The sequence below is a fragment of the Colletotrichum graminicola genome (genome assembly GCF_000149035.1).
Source record: "Colletotrichum graminicola M1.001 genomic scaffold supercont1.15, whole genome shotgun sequence".
Classification (NCBI taxonomy): Eukaryota; Fungi; Ascomycota; class Sordariomycetes; order Glomerellales; family Glomerellaceae; genus Colletotrichum; species Colletotrichum graminicola.
This window is the reverse complement of record NW_007361019.1, coordinates 192,880-209,860: the sequence shown is the minus strand read 5'-3', so window position 1 is coordinate 209,860 and position 16,981 is coordinate 192,880. Positions and strand designations below refer to the sequence as shown.

General features: G+C 52.5%; 3 protein-coding genes across 3 annotated transcripts; 1 reads left to right on the top strand and 2 right to left on the bottom strand.

Annotated features, from left to right (window-relative positions):
• Positions 1–3,199: 3,199 nt before the first annotated feature.
• Positions 3,200–5,164, bottom strand: GLRG_04630 (impB/mucB/samB family protein; the record flags this gene model as incomplete). The annotated part of the gene is made up of 2 exons (XM_008095315.1): positions 3,200–4,895; positions 4,947–5,164. The coding sequence occupies 2 exons, from the start codon at positions 5,162–5,164 to the stop codon at positions 3,200–3,202; spliced, it is 1,914 nt and encodes a 637-aa protein (XP_008093506.1).
• A 1,901-nt stretch (positions 5,165–7,065) lies between these two features.
• GLRG_04629 (DHHC zinc finger domain-containing protein) lies at positions 7,066–8,388 on the bottom strand (the record flags this gene model as incomplete). Its single annotated transcript, XM_008095314.1, has 3 exons — positions 7,066–7,721; positions 7,781–8,221; positions 8,274–8,388. The coding sequence occupies 3 exons, from the start codon at positions 8,386–8,388 to the stop codon at positions 7,066–7,068; spliced, it is 1,212 nt and encodes a 403-aa protein (XP_008093505.1).
• A 3,889-nt stretch (positions 8,389–12,277) lies between these two features.
• Positions 12,278–12,495, top strand: GLRG_04628 (uncharacterized protein; the record flags this gene model as incomplete). The annotated part of the gene is made up of 2 exons (XM_008095313.1): positions 12,278–12,328; positions 12,382–12,495. 2 exons carry the CDS (start codon positions 12,278–12,280, stop codon positions 12,493–12,495), a joined length of 165 nt encoding a protein of 54 aa, XP_008093504.1.
• Positions 12,496–16,981: the final 4,486 nt, after the last annotated feature.

The following is a 16,981-nucleotide window of genomic DNA, read 5'->3' as shown; positions in this document are numbered from 1 at the left end:
GTTGGGCGGCAGCGGGGAGGGAAGCTGGGTGGCGGCCGCTCTGAGTGGGCAGAGGCAGCATGAGATGCAGCTATGGAACGGAGTAGATAGGGGAGAGAGGTTGGGTTGACTTGTCGCCCCCCCAGCCCAAAAGGGATACCTAGCGAAGACTTCCCTGCGTCGTACGCACACTAACATGACAGGAAACCCACAGAGATGGCTAGGAATTGTTGCCCAGGGGGGTGGTTGGCTTCGCTACTTGTTTCTACCGCCGCCCAACGTCCGTAACACCGCGACTTCCATGACCAAAGCAATATCGTTAAGCCAGAGCGAACATCGATACGGTTCCACAGGGCGACTGTAGTGCAGTGTATGCATGGGGTTGGGAGGGAAAAGAGGCAGAACCCGAGGAGGGTTGCCGGAGTCGCTGAGCCAATAAGAGGCCAGAAACCCGAGTGAGATCATGAGATGTGGTTGGGTACTGTAAACGACGTGGCTGCTAGATCACCGGACCAGATTGGGCCGCGTCCAAGTCCGTTTAGATGGATGAGGTAACCGTCTACAGGTTCTGGGATTTCGAGCCCCTCCCCGAAGTAATATACCGCGAGCTGTACGTTGACTGCAAGCGGCATAAGACTCCTGGTTTGGGGCGAGGATCCGTCATTTTCGTTGGCGCAGTACGTATGTAAGGCTTCAGGCTCCCGGGATTGTCAGTACCTTGACCGATCATAACGGAGCAGCCAAGAAATAAACTACGGTGCCAACTTCCAAGCGACACGAGAGACGGGACGGTTACGAACTGCGGTGAGGACCTATGCCAGGAGCGTCGTGCTCGGGGGGTTGCAAATAGGGCTCCAATACCTCGCACGGGCTCGGTTTGATGGCATGTTTTGTTTGTCACCGCCTCCGCCTTTTCCTGCTGATACGGCTAAGCTATCATTGGCTGTTCGATGGGTGAAAGAAACGGTTGAGCCGAAGGCGCGAGAGGTAGGTAGGTAACAACATTTGATAATGGTGCAAACTCTCTCGCTTTCCTCCATGACGGGGATTTCCCTGGGACTTCTTTCAACTCGAATGTACATAGTACATAAGCCAGACCCCTCGGCGATTGCGTGTACCGTGGTACCTCGTTACACCTGTCTTCCTCTAGAACCAGGTATGTCTCTGAGGCTGAAATGCACTCGTTGGCTTGGGATGAAGTGGTTCGCAAAAGATGTGGCTCGTGAGTAGTGTAGTCCGTTCCAGACTCGGTCTTTGTTTGGACTGTTGCCCTATCGAGACAAACGGTCGACTAGCGCAGTGGCGTTTTGGGACACCCACAAATTTCCGAGGTGCTGACACTGACATTCCCCATACAAGTTGCTGAGGGCACACGGGAACATATTCTCCTGTTTGGGCAAGCGGACAAGAACGCCATAGGAACAGGAGACGGAATGAACGGATGCTTTCGGTCCCAGTAACCGTCTGAAATGTGCTGCAGACCGGGCGCCGACGAGGCGGAATTCCTGTGGACCCTACGCCTCGAGATATTGTGAGCCGCAATTCTTTAATTCTCGCATGCTTGCTTCACCGATCCCCCTTCATGATCTCTTGTTTCGTATTTCCCTTTGCTTGCGATGAAATGAAGTAGAGCCAGTCATTGTCGTGCTCATTTCCAAAACATTTGCCGACAAGACCGTTCCAGTGTTGATACCCTACCAGGAAGGGACATCCCAGTTTCTGAACGGCGATAGTACGGCAGGCAAGCAGGCCCAAGGGCACGAAGCTGTGCGAGGTAAATCCTGACACCTGTACTCCGAGCTTGCTTGCACCAAGACCCTGTGGTCGTGAAGCGTGGGACGGACGGCTTGGCTGTCTTGTTTTGAACCCTTGCTCTCTCGACTGCCCGCCACTGCGTGACTTCACCGCGCAGCTCCCGTCGTCAGCCCTGACATGAACCAGGCTCCAGTGGTTGCTGCGGCGTTCTCGGTGATTGACCACCGCGGTGCTGTGAACCCACCACTCGTAATCGGCAAGGCGGTCCCTTGGTCCCTCTGTCAACCGTCAGCCTGTCGCATCCGACTGCCGGAAATGCCCCGTCTCTACCATCTTCAGGCCATCCGCGTCGACCCGCAGCCAAATATGGTGTGAGGCGTGCTTCTTCCCGCAATATCCATCTGAGCTACCTAGTTCGGGTTGATAGTCTCTAGAGGCTGCTATCTTAAAGTTTCGTGGCAGTTACCTACTCACGTAGTATGTAGTGGTACCCGTAATGGTGGTTGGTTGGCGTCGTTGGGTATCAATGCTTCGCGCCAAAAATGTGGCCCGATCCACTTTAGCCCAAAAGATGCCTAACGCGCAACCAATCACTCACAGATGAAATCCGGATTGCAACAACGTGACCAGGCGCAGCCAAAGAGACTCATAAAGAACGGTCCAACCCTGGCAGGAAACCGACCTCAGTCGGAGACGTGCCTAGTATGCATATCGTCACTCTACCGTCTGAACCTTATCCACATAGTTTCTTCCGGTTCACGAGGCCGCCTGGTGCTGTTGCTATGCCCAAGGTCTTGCTCGCTGCGGCCTACCGCCCCTAATACTCACCATATCCAGCCGCGTTGATCCGCATCTGCCACGGTTGATTGCAGGCGTGAATCGGAATGACGACACTTGCGCGTCCTTGATATCCACACGGAGCCATTGAACCCGTCCCTAGTGCCGAATGCTCTCAACACATGTCTGTTCCTGTCCCGTCAGGCCGTAGTGACTACACGGTTCGCCAGGTCGCCTCATTCGCATGTCTCACATCTAGGTAATCCGGTAGATGCAACCCAGCATGACTCCGGGAGCAGCTCCAAGTTCCGCAAAAGTGTCGCCTGGGCGCTGACTGCCCGTCCGGTGGACCTGCTAGCAGGCTACCCAGTTCCTTCTCCGGATGCCCAACTTGGCCGTTGAGACAGATAGACCAGGTCCTGTGCTCATATCGGCCCTGGTCAGTGGAACCCGTTGTACTGTTGTGAGATTTGCCAGTGATATAAATAACGCCCATCAGGGACTATCGCTGATGTTCGCAAGGGGTGGGAGGGTGCTCACATTCAAGACCTGCGGTGCCGCGGCCACCCTTGAAATGAGTATCAGGGTGCGAGGTTTACCAACTTCCAAGTCTCGCCAGGTATCAGGCGGCAGGACCCGCTCGACAGACTTTTGGCATGATGCCGGTATCTTCGGATACCAAGAGGATTCATCCGAACTTCAACTTGCTTTGTCCTTGCTCGAGCTTGCCGCCGCGTCCCCCGCGCTTGCCCGATGCACTTGATGGCCTTGTACTGGAATTGCGGGCGGTGGAAGCGCGATTGGCAAATGCAGGTTTGCCACGTTCCTCATCCTGAAGGTCTTTGGCAAAGTGCCAGTCCTCGTGACTCTGGTGGCCTTCCGGTGTTTCGAAACGTGCGTTACAACGTGAACATACAAAGGATGTGATTGGCACCTGGCGAGAGCTGATGTTCTCCTCTCGGGGTTCGAGATTGCCCTCGGCGGCTGCATTGGCGATTGGCGGTTCGTCGTCGGTGGAAACGTTCCGTGTGAAGAAGCGATCGATCGACCCTCCATCTGTCCGGCGCCTTTTGGAGATTGGCATCTCTTCCGAAGTGGGCAGATGGCTTGCTTCACGACTGCCCTGCCTCAATGCCTGGGCTTCTTCTCCTTTCAACAAGAAGGCTCCGATGCCCATGTTGCCCGTGATGCCATCTTCAAATCCGCCCACGCTCAAGCTGAGGTTGGCACAAGGCCAGATATTGCCTTCAGCCATGATTTGATTCATGAGATTTTTCGAGAGGTCAAATAAGGCCTGTTCATCAAGTATTTTACCTTGAGGAATTGGACCTTGGCGTGATTTGGTTTGGCCATCATGTCGGTGGTGCAAGTTGATGGTTCTCGGCCTACGTTTATTCTCCAGAACGCCCTCCTCAATCAAGCGGGCAAAGATGTCGGCAGCAAAGATCCTAAGCCATCTAATAGCCTGTTCAGGAGTATTAATGTAGGGTCGGAAAGACTTGGCGGAAAGCATCGACTTGATTTGCGTGCGGGAGTTGACCTCGCTAGTGTCGATGCCACGGATGGTGTCATAAACCCAGTTTCCTGTGTCATGACCCAGCTTGGCTTTCATCTGGTCTAGAGGGATATCCAGTAGCTCGCGAACGGCGTCGGTATTGAAGGTTGACACTACGTTCTCGCCGAGCTTTCCTCCGAGATTGCGTATCTTGGTGAACTTAAAACCGGACAAGAAATGGGTCACGGCTCGGTTCCGAATGACAGTCTGCTGGTTAGGTTTCTTGTGACCCGAGCCCAATTTGCTTAGTAGCTTGTTCTTAGCTATGCCTGCGGAGCATGTGTACTGTAACCTCTCCAAGATCTGGCCCCGGACATGGCGCACAATTTCAGACCCGATAAGAATCGCGACGTCGTCCCAATCTGGATCCACAGACTCTTGCTCCTCGTCCAAGTCGACGAGGGCATCTGCCTGCCAGTCCAGCGCTGCCACGGAGGGTCTAGGAAGATCCTCAGTGGGGTCATCGTAAGGAGGCGGGTTTGCTAGCTCGGGAAAGCGCTCCAAGAGGATTGAGTGCACCTGAGCGGAAAGATCAAGAAACACCTCGTCGATGCTCGCCTTTTCAATCTTCTGGATGTCTGGGGGCAAGCTTTCCTTGATGACACCCAGAATCCTTCTGCTCTGAAGACGGTAAGGGTCGAGCGAGACCTTGTCGCTCTGAATATTGACGGCGGCATCATGACGATATGCCCACTTGTCGTCGCCCTCGCGCCACGTGGCTACATGCTGAGCAACCAGAGTAGGACAAAGCTTCTTGGCGTCCGGCAAAGTGCAATGGCGGCCGATTCCATATTCACGAGCTGGGTAGTTGACGGCAATCAGGCCTTGCCTGGCGAGTTGATTAGTTGGCAATCTGACAGACAGGCTTGTCCGTACGTACCACTGCTGAACTGCCAGAGGTTGGTCCTTTGGAACACCCAGTCGTACCATTTCACATTGCGCGTAGAAGGCGTCCAGGTCAATGTGAGCTATGACTCTCAGTGGGCACGATGTATTGTATGTTGCCAGCTGGGACAAGTGCTTGTATTTGAATTGAGATTTCCTCCTGCCTGTGCCGAGAAGAGGGGAAGAATCCCGAAAGGGTTGTGAGGACGACATGGTTTCGAGTATTGAAGCGAAAAGCTGTCAGCGCCGGACCAGCCCCTGTTCGCCTGCCAGAGTTTGATGGTGGATTTCAGTGGTCGGCATCAGTACACAGACGAGACAAGACACCCATATGTCATGTGATTCTTGTGTTCTTGTTTGTCGGATGTGGTTTTGATGGAGAGCGTGCTCGAATGCTCGACGGGACTGATGAGTCTGCACCGAGAAATGATTGCGCCTACGAAAAGTAGGTAGGAGTCGAGTTGAACGCGCTTCGGAGCGCGTCTGCCCTTCTGGTCTACCTAGGTAGGTACCTATCTACCTGGCCCCCCTCCCAAAAAGGTAGGAGATACCCAGGCAACAAGCAGTAGGTACGCCCCTGTGTTTGCCAAAAGTAGGCTTAGCGTGGTTGGATGGCTCCACTTTATTCCAGTGATGACCAACAGAACATCGTAGCGCACCAAATTGTAAACTTACTATCTATCCTTCAAAGGAGTGAGCACTTTTTACAATGTGCACTTGTCTCCATCTCCATATTATAAGACCTTGATTCTAGGCAATAAGGTTGATCGTGACCAATAGCCCAAACGGATGTGAATATCAAGAAGGTGAGGCACATTACTGGTGGCTGAGTGAATACAAATGTGTCGCTATAAGCTATTCGATGTTCAACTGAGCAAAGACGAACCACGCCAGCGTTACCTTTGGCATCCTCGTTAAGTTGGCTCCTCAGTTTGTTTCCCCCACGGTTCATGTTCTGGTTAACTTGCCAACATATTGCAGGGGAACGGGGAATCTTAATTAGAATTTGACCCTTACCATCGAACCGGAAACTTCTCATTGACTATTTTCGGCGCTGCCGAATCACCAGAGTCAAGGCGCCTAATTTGACTGCTCTTTGTAAACACTCTGAGATACACTACCAACAAGCTACTAGATTTATTAGGGTTAAAGTATGATTGACTGTCTTTGGCGAGACTTCCAGACACTTGGTTGTTCCTCGAGACGGGTTGGGGGGGATATGTCAACACAAACACACTCCCCTACTTCAAGCTGATCTCCTAAAACTGATCGGCGAAGAAAATCAATTGGGCCAGTGACTTGAGTAATCAAATGGCATTATCATGTGTAATGTGCCTACTCAAAGCACTTTCGTCCTGTTCTTTACGCGGGTTTTTGGGATCTATTCCAGAAATGTGGCAATTAGCACGTGTGCTTCCACATGTGGTGGAATGAAACATGATACAAATTCCGAGAGAGATCGTCCGGCTGGGACAAATCTGTGTTTCTGTCAGTCAATGTTGGAGTTTGCCCCGGCTATCATTACCACTACACTCGGTTGGGTTTGTTCCTCCCACTGTAACAAAAGGTCAAATTGAACGGTGCCGATGCCGACTGAAGCAAACTATTCGGCTCATAATCAAGACTGCAGCCAGGGATGGAATGGAACAACTTCTGGTCACAATCCGGACATGGTCCATCTTGCACATTTGTTTTCCACCGGGGACGGATCCGCCGGTTGTCGGAACAGCCCCGCCGCCCCCGGTGGACGCCAATCCGCATCAGTGGGTCCACTCGTTGCCGATCCGGGAGATTCAAGACGCCGCGCCAACCCGCCGCAGAGGCGGCAAGCCCTGTCACGTTGTCGACCACAAGTGAATGAATCCGCGAAGGACTTTTGTAGACTCATCAACCGACAATTGTATGGAGATAACGCTGAGCCGTGCCAGACAATGTCTGACCCTTTGCAATGAATTGATAATTACAGAAACCAAGAAAAGATTCATTATTAGCAGGTCCACGTGTTTACACACATATACACACCAGAGTCAAACGCTGAAACCCTCCAAGTAGTCTATACCGTTCCAAACGCCCGCCCAAAATTATATATAACCCATGGGTATCTCCTCACTTGATTAATGGTCACCGGGCCGCATCTCCTGCATCTCCATCTCGCGAGAGGGCTGGTTGGGATCAGTCAGGCCATGCCTTTCACGGAGTGTCTGTATGAGAGAGCCCATTTCGTAGTCGCTCTCCATGCTCTCGTGGTTGGTGCACGGCGACCCGTGTATAGGCAGAAGCCAATCCAGCCAGCTATGCCCCATGACGGAGATCCAATTCCTAGTATAGCCGAGGTCCCATGGGTTCTCGTCTGGCTCCGTCCTAACGATAGCAAAAGTACGTGTTGCGAGACGATCACGCGGAGTCTCGCTATCCGCAGTGGCATTTGAGGAGGTCTGCACTTCCCGCGAGGAATTCGGTAAGGGGTATGTGATTGTTCCATCGTGATTGCCGGGACGGGTGCCGTTAGGCACCCTGATTGCGAGTTGGTGCACCCACGATTTGCGGAGGGCGTCAATATTGGTGATGTTAAGGAAGATGAAGCGCCATGAGGTGGCTGTCATCAGGAAGGTGAAGAGACCAAAGAAGGCGGCGATGGCAACTCCAGAGATGGTCCTGCCGTCGACGGTGCCATCTCGCGCCTGCAACGCAAGACAATAAGCTGCCTGGGCGAGGGCAATCGCGCAGTACAGAGTACAGTAAAAGGTGAACTGGGCGAAGAACTTGAAGGCTACGATTGGTCAGCATCAAAACCTTACAATGGACCGATCGTGGAACATCAGCACTTACACGTCTCCGATACCATGCCGCCGACCCAGGGGCAGTAGTGGTCCATCTTTCGCACGCATCGTCCGACCTCGCTCGAGTGGTGGGCCCGGTCAGGCTTCCAGTTGCGGCATTCGGAGCACCACTTGGGCCGCCCGTCGCTCTCGCACACAAACACGTCTTTACTGTAAAAGGTCTCCAGGCCAGGGCTGTCTGGGTCTTGGTCGGGGCCGGTGAAGTACGGCTGGCTTTCCAAATCGCCCTCTTTCCTTCGTCTGCGTTTTTTGTTCGACTCCCTCGACGGATGTTGGGCCTGAGGACCGAGCGGTACCAGACCTGGATCCATCTTGATCTTAATGAAAGTTCGTAGGTAGGTGGCGATGGTGAGGAGGTAGAAGAAGAGGTAAATCGTGATGGTCGATACTGCGGCGCCGACCTCACCCCTGGTCCTGTATAGGTAGTCGACTGCAGCAAATGTCAGTTACCGAATGCGCTCCAGAGTCAAGGGGGGACCGACCGCCTAAGTAGGCCACAATCACGTAGGTGGCATAGCCGCTTGTGCCCGTGATGGTGATGGGGATGATGCGCGTCACCCATCGCGAAGCACATTTAGTGCTGGTGGCTTGCGACATTGCAGAGGTGCGATCATTGCCGAAACATTGGGAGACGAGCCAGGCAGCAAAATGTTACCGCCGTTCGGGAGCGATATGCGAAGAGCAATGAGCGACGGGCTGTAAAGCCACGTCAGGCGATGCGGCGATGCGCAGAATTGAAGTTGGTCGTCGAAGACTCGATGTGTTATGTATGCAGAGGGAACAGATGGTGACGGGAAAAAGAGGCTGGAGGTACAAGCGCGGGTGCAGGTCATGGGTGCGATGCGGAGTAATTTCCACAGGCTCTAAACTTTAGGCGTTCGTATAAAAAGGGCCGGTCTCCCATCCTACCTATCTACCAACACCACCTTTCCTACCCTTTTGTTAGTAGAACAATAAAATAAAATAAAGCTATATCACTACAATATGCTCAAAAAGCCTGCATTAGGAAGAAGAAAAAAACCCCAAGTTATTGAACGCGGTGGGGGCATGATAGGCTTCTAAATACTGGTAGTTTTTGGATGTGGTTGAGACCGGCTACATAAGTAAGTACCCGTACCTAGGTACCTTGGTAGGTACTAGTAGAAGTGGATCAAAAGGCACCGACAGCCCTACAGCCAACCTCCGCGACCCTGTCTTAGCTTTTTGCATCTAACACCTTCATCTTACTCATTCAGCGGACATGTTTCTCTCCGCTGCCGATAAAACACTGCCACTTGGCCAACAACAAGCCAGCCGCATCCCTCTGCTTCGACTGTCAAACCTCTCCGTTCGGCGATTACGCATCACACTAGACCACCAGATTTGTTATCCAGAAAACGCCGGTTGGAGATCAAATCGAGGATTAGACCAGCCCCTGTTCAAATGACAGGGCCAGAATTGCCGAGTGAAGCGCGCATTGAAGATTCTTGATGGCTGCGTCTGTTCGGCAACACCAACTTTTTTTTTTTTGGCTATAGCTGGCAAGTGCAGCTTCACCAACCAGCTGACAGGGTTTAGGGTTCAACAATCATATACCCGTATTTCAGCTGCTCCGTTGCCGGAATCATTATTCCATGTCGCCCAATACTCGGATGCCCCATATCTTGAATCACGAGTTCGAGTTGGGAAAACTAACGCCAGTATCCCTGGAAGCTGCACAATGGTGACGCAAACTGAACGCGGCCTTCACCTTGATGCTTTTTGACAACAGAAGAAGGTAGCTTTGCGGCATCTTAAGGTCGTATTATTCCAACATGCTGCCACATCAAGAGTATGCTCATCCGCCATTTCACGACAGCACTGGCCGACTTTGCTCACTCTAAGCTAGAGCAAGCTTGCCTGCCCAAAATCATATGGCCCTTATGAGCGCTCGGTTATTGGGTTTCACCGCGAATAGCTGTTCACAATGATCTGATGCTTTAGATTGGTAACAGCTTCTGCCCTCAGCCTTGGATAACATTCGACGTCGTAGGGCTTCGGTAAGCAAACTGCTCAGTCATGCCTTGCCATCTGCTACCAACACGATGTAGAAAGCCAATTGTCTCAAGCTTGCTCTGATCTGACCTTCAGCCGCAGCTTGACTCCTTTAATCTCAAATTCTCAACCGGGGACTCAAAAGACCGGAAGCAGAGCCACGCGGGAAGGCCTGTGGGTCAATACTGAGGACTGACAAGACCAAGGAGATAACAACCCTTTTTGTGAGGCTCAAAAAAATGGTCTTTCTGCCTAAGATTTTGAACTTCAGGGTTCCCTTGCTATCTGGCCTGAGGCTAATGACTGCATTTTCATGGTCATAGGACCAGCAGAGCCGCATGACAGCTCCATGTACTTAAGTGCTCATCACCCCAGTCCCAGACCTCAGACCCCTTCTCCTCCTCGATCAGCTGGCATTCTCGTTGGTAGTATCACCTCGAAAGACAACAAATCGAATTTCAAACTTCACAACAAAAGTTACGCTCTTGACTACAGAAAAGCCCTTCGATCACGGCCTCACCGAATTTGGAACAGCCAGCCCAGCTGCTTTGAGTTGCTGACGATGCAACACGACTTGCACCACCAACTACCGACCACGAACCCTTGAATATAAGCCGCTCGGTGCTAAGCTTCGACTTTTGACCAACGATACCGACTATCAGTCCACAACTATCGCTTTACTCTACCTACGGCCTGTACAACACTATTGCATCCTTCATGAACTAGAGAGATCCCCAGACGAGTAACGCTTATCATATTCGCATTGACATGTACGATGAGATGTCACTGCATGTGAAGGAGGGGAACCTCGTACCAGAGCTGGGAGGCTGACAATACAGAGTCCTCTCAACTGCGTTTACCCTTGTACCAATCGATAAGAAGATACATATCTCTACAATAGTATTAAGAATGACCGTTTCGCTGCTAACTTAGCCCCAGGTGAAACTATATCAACAAGTAGTCACCACTCAACAGTTCAGGACAACTCTACTTGGACCAAGACATTAAACAGAAGCCACCGAACACACATAGAGCTCATCATGTGATGCAGCATTCATACGTTATCCGAGTCGCATTTCCGGTGCCGCATCTGGTCGTGTCGAGGGACCGCTGTGCACAGTTACGCAATCATGCATTAGACATCTGCAGCCTCCTTCCGCCCCCTCAACTATCCATACCAAGAGCCAAAGCCTGCTCCTAAAGTAAACGAGAGTTGCTGCCTACGATCGACTTACTTTCAACTTGTGAACCGGCCGAGTCAATTCAGGCCAAGACATACCATTCCAGGCGGAATGTTTGGAGTATCGTCTCACGTTCATACAAATTAGGCATGCATGTGGCCGTGGGGGGGGGGGGGGGGGGGTATGAGACTGCAGCTAGGGTTGGATGGACGGATTGTTCCACCGGCACAGCAGTATGACTTCAAATCGAGCGACTTCCGCAGCGCCTTGAAGCGACCTGGGACAAAAACACGGGTCATTCGTGGCATGCGGCTCTGCTCCAAAGTCTGGTTCCGCCTTGATTCAGCCTCCGCGCATGCCTCACAGTCGAAGTGGAGCAGCTGCCTAGTTGCCCGGTGTGGTCAGCTAGTTTCAGGGCGGCCGGTGACATGCCCACCTTTACCACGTTTCCTGCGATTTGCACAGCCGTCGAAAACCGCAGAGCCGCAAAAAAGTACGGTGCATCTGCAGAGCCGCAAACCCTCACAGAGTCCGACGGTACTTCTCGTCTCGCGCGTCTCCACGAAGTCTTATCCGGCCGCTCTCCTCCGTACTTTCGGCACAAGGCAGGGAGTCATCTGGGCGTCCTGCCCCTCATCCCTTGTCCCCCACGTCTATGACAATGTCTAGGCTAATCGTCCCAGCGTCCTGCCGTCTCAAGTTCTGCCTGATTCACCGTAGCACCTTGTACAAAGACCCCCGGGTATGAAGCGCATCGGCACACGCCCCGGAGAAGCAAACGCTGCATGCTATTTGATGTGCAGAGAGGCGGGGTTGGCGATACCCTGGGCGGCAGGATGGCTTGTTTTGTTGCCTTCACAACCCTGCCAAGGTAGAGAGGGTGCCTTTCGAAACAAACTACGACGCTCACCGATTTGGTCTGCCAGAGACCCCACCGAATAGACCTCATTCACGCCGTCGGCGACTCCGCCTGAGGTTTCTTGTGCAAACCCGCCTAGCGGTTGCCGTTATGTGGCTTGGATTCTTGTTAGCCGGCATTCTGCTTCCTCAATGGCGTTGGACCTGGCCTCGTTTTGAACGCATGTGTGACGGTTCGTCAAGGAAACTTTTTCTTGCTTGCTGGGCATGTATAAGAGGAGGGGAGGAGAGCGTTCTGGTCGAGTTTTATCCCATCATCAGCTTCAGCAACACTTTTCGCGTCATTGTAGAGACATATCTAGATCAACTCGGAGTTTCAATAATCTACTTCATCACTTTTTCCAACCGCGCCAGTACCACCTCAACCTTTCAAGATGCCCAAATCGTCTGGCAAGACTTCCGTCAGCATCAGAGTCTGGACTTGCGTGAGTGCTGACATGGCGAGAGCATCCCTGGAGAAGAGACTGACCGCGCGTAGTGCCAATGTGGTGACTCGGGCATGACCACAAATATTCCGAGCTGCCCATCGTGTTACTACAACCGTTGCGAGAACTGCCCTGTCCAGGTGATCAAGGGCAAGAGCAACAGATAGTCGCCCTTCGTTCTGTTTCGTGCCCATGATTTCTGTGACGGGCGAGAGGCGGTAGCGGCCGACCTGACCCTGAAGTCCTCGATTACGGATCTCGAAAACGCCCGTTTAGGGGGCTCAAACAGAGGGCAGCGAACCTCCTGTCAAGACTACAGGAGTGTACACGCAATGGGGCATTGATTCTATTGGTTCGTTTTTACAAGTTGATCGCTTTAGTTTTTCTTTTCACTGGTCTGGGCAAGCAGCTGTGCTCTCTCGGTATCTCTCGTGAGTCACAAGTCAGGGGTGGACGACTAGCACTGGCCAGGTCGGGAGGGGGGGTGACACGGCATACAAGATGTAGGAGAGCACGACTGCCGTTTCTCGCCTGTCTCCTTTTTGTCGTCTTTTCTTTTTCTTTTTTTTTTTTCTTTTTTGTAATGACAGAACCTGGGTTACCGCTGGTTGTGTAGATAGACTAGAAGTTCCACGACATCCTCCGCAATGGAATTGATCTTGTTGTCTTGTCTGCGGCTTGAGTCCTCTGCACTCTACCACCACATGACCGTCCCTGGCTTCCAACTTGCCCGGGTCTGCAAAAATATGTAGCCGGAACAAGTCGGGCTCATACATCAGTGTCAAATCACGTAAACCGTAATCAACGGTCGCAGGGCTTGACATTCGCCAACGGAGCTTTCAGGGACATTTTCCACCTCACGAATGCGACGTAAACCCCTATAATAGCGCTTCCCAACTTCCAAGACTGGACTGTTCGTCATACGCCGTAACGCTCCTTGATGGCTTTGGAACGAAAATTGCCATTCACGTGCTCGATTGGAATGAAATACAAAGTGGCGGAGTCTAGTCTACAGTTTACCTAGACGATCGACGAAACACCCACCTCCTCAGAAGTGGCAGGAACTTTGGAAATCGCGAGTCTCGCCAATGGCACCGCTCGTTACGGGCTTGGTTCTAACCCCTCGAAACCCATTCAAACTGCTGCAAACTGCGAATCGTCCATTTGGCCTAACTGCGTAGAGAGGAAGATGGCTGTGCATGGCCCGCAGCTCACCGTCATTTCGATATCTTCCTCAGGAAACCTCAAAGTCCGCCTCAAAGCATCCTTTCAAGCCGTACAATCCACGTTGAAGATTGGTGCTGCCCTACATACATGGTCTACTAGGCGTTGAGGAGGCCCGACGTGGCCTCAATGAGGCACGTCGTCATATTTCCTCTCGATAAAGTGCACATTCGGTCATGAGGGGCCCCTGCATGCATAGAGTAACGAGCCCTGGCATCTCGCCAGTGCGAGGGCTTTTCGTTAGGAGGAAACTGGCACGACGAAGAGCGCGGATGCGTCAGCCAGTCGATGGTCACTCACATCGTGTAGAGCCAATGTGTTTAGGCATACACGCATACCCAACATGCAAAAAAAAAGCAAAAAAAAAAAAAAAAAAACCCTTGCTTACGTCTTCCGCATATAGGGAGACCGTTTGGTGTGCCTCGGCATGCCGACTGAGCCTCAGGCCTTGTAATGGTCCTCGCGTGGCCTCGGGGGTGGGCGCACCCGGTGTAGTGGTTCGCATGCCTTGGCCTTTTTTGTGCACGATACGAAAAAAAAAACCCCCCTAACCCTCCGAGTCGCAGGTGAGAGTGTGGTCCCGACAGCACGGGAAGGATGGGAGGCGCAAGGTTGCCTGCCGGACGACTACGCCCCTTCGATGCACGCCCTATTCGCGAATGCAAAAGGACTGAGCAGCACAATCCAGGATGGAAGCAAAGTCGACGTATAACCGGGAAGCACGGTTTTTCTTCTTCATTTCCTCGTTTTGAGGGAAACGACAAGGCAATTACTTGTACACTTGAGGATTGAGGAAAATGACAGGCATCCCAACGATGGGGCGTGTTGATGATTGGAACCCGAGGAAGAGCAATTCCACTGAGGGAGGCAATGCTCCTCCAAGCCCCTCGCCCCGCTCTCTCAGAGGAACTCCATCCAGGAAGCAAGCACTAGCTTGCTCTTCGCCGGATTCCTCGATCATGACGGATCGAATAGGGCGCGCACTTGTGCGAGTTTGGCTGCGAGCGAAACTTCAAAGGCCGTAGAAGACAGCGTCGAGAGAATTGAAAAGGAACGACAGCGCCGCCTCTTTCCAGCTTAAGATTCGGCATCTTCTCATCACACGATATATACCGCCACTGCAGCTTCCAAGCACTTGACGCAGAAAACATAAACGATCGACTTCGTTCCTCACAATCATCATCTTCGTCCAACCCCGGTCAGCTTAACCATGGGCTCTCATCACAAGTCTTCCAGCTCCAAGGGCCACGGCGGCTCCTCCCACGGAAAGTCCTCCAGCAGCAAGAAGAAGGCAGTCGTCCAAACCAGCGTCTGGTACTGTGTGAGTGAATCTCTTGCTCGCCGGAGGCGCCCACTGTCTTTTGTCCCTGTGCTAACTTCGCTTCTTTCAGGACGCTTGTCGCTATGGGCCGTGGAACCCTTCCATCGACATGTATTGCCCTAACTGTAGACACCAACGCTGTGGCGGATGTACGACGGACGTGATCACGCAGCGCTCTGACCATTGAGTAAATATAGTCTCGGCAGGCCCCGAGCTCCGAGACTAGACAGCATGGCGGGCGTTGGCTTTCCCCGAGGACGGACATGCAAAGGATGTCAGAAAAGGCAGCCGCTGGGCGGGCTTGCTACGGATCGCGAGCATTTGAAGCTATCCGGTTGAGCCGGTACCATGTTTTCGTTTAGACCTCCAAGAATTGGGCAAGACAGGATCGGATAGACAGGAGCTACGTAGGCCTAGCGATGGGCTCGAAAGAACAGACAAATGATTTCATTTCTGGCCTGCTCGCCCTCCCCATAGCCACTTTGTGGCTGGTGGGAGATCCTTTACTGCCAGTCGCCTCGTCTCACAAAAGTGGATTGTGAAAATCGCATTTCTTGAACCGCAGTGACCTCATTTCGTACTAGTTGAACTGCAGCAGCGGACCGCTGGCCATCTGCACGACCAAGACAAGTACTACAATGCTAGAGCAGAAAACACTTGGCGACTCGAATCCAAACCGGCAAGTCATCCGGCAGTGTCAGCACTTTTTTCGTTGTCACCTCTCGCTCGCTCTCAGTAAGAGCTGCCTCCATCTGAGCGTGGAGGGTGTCTGAACCAGTAGTAGGGCGGACTGACAGTGAGCGAATGCACGAATTGCGGAACAATGAGCAATGGTACCCGTGAGAAACGATGCGACAGACATTGACGGTGTGTCGGATCATCACACCGATGTGGCCATGTATGAAGCAGCACTGGCCGCAATGACGGGTATCTTTCTGATAGGTAGACTAGACATAGGTACAACACAACAGAGTCGACGCTCAGCCCATATTCGATATGCGATTGATGGATACCTCCCCTCTCTTGGCACCATAAGAACCCGCGAATAGTGGCTGATGGTCGTTTAAGTCAGTTGCCTCGTCTTCAGTCATGGAGCAAGGTAGTGAGATGTGAGTCAGGAATGGCACCTGATCCCCTTGCAAAGGAGGGTAACTTGGATGGGAAAGAGAAGGGTTGCAGGCGTTCCCCTTGGTGAGGCATCTGTTTGAGGATGATTGGTACTTGGTAGTGTGGCGGAATCGAGCCCCTTATGCGTCCTTGGTAGTAGGAACCAGCCCAAGTAGCGTAACGGACTGTGATGGAATGGAGCCAGTGGCCATCTGGAAAAACTAGGCAATTGACAAAAAGACAGCAAGTGAGGAGGAGGCACTGAGGTCCATTGGCAAGTATGGCTGGATGTCAAGCGAGGTGGAAACAGGTGAAGTTGAATTTCTCCTCACCGACGAGGCAATGCAACTCGGCCAAGCCCCCCGGCCCCATCGAACATGGACGCAAACTCGAAAAAGGACGAGACATACCCACCGAAGTTGCGCAACAGAGATGTGCGAAACTGCGCTCCATGCCTAGGCTTCCAAAACGAGATTTTGAGATATGTTTGAAGGTTTATAAACCCTTCGACCATCGACTTCGAAGAGAGTTGAAGCATCTCGCCATCAGCTCAGACGCTCGAGATACAAGACGTACAGGTCTCGTACCCGAAAGATCCGAATATACAAGACATCATTGAATAACCTCCGCAACTCGCAGACATGCCCTCAACCCCGAGGACAAGGACCAAGGTGGTATGGTACTGCGTGAGTTCGAGACCCAGGAGCACAAGAGAAGTCCCGTGGGCCCTGACTGATGCCTCTTGACCCATGTAGCACAATTGCAGCAACGGGCCGAACAACTACAGACTCGACGAACACTGCCCGGCTTGCCATATGAGGAGGTGCCGTTACTGCACCGTCCAGGAGATTCAAGTGCGTGTCGACCACTAGGTGAGTCTCGGAGTGACAACGCAAACCCGGAGGGATGGGCGTTTCGCTGACTAGCAAAGTACCAGGCTCACAGCCCGCCCATTGCACTGGCAAACCACCGACACAGCATATGGCAGGGAGCCTCTGCTC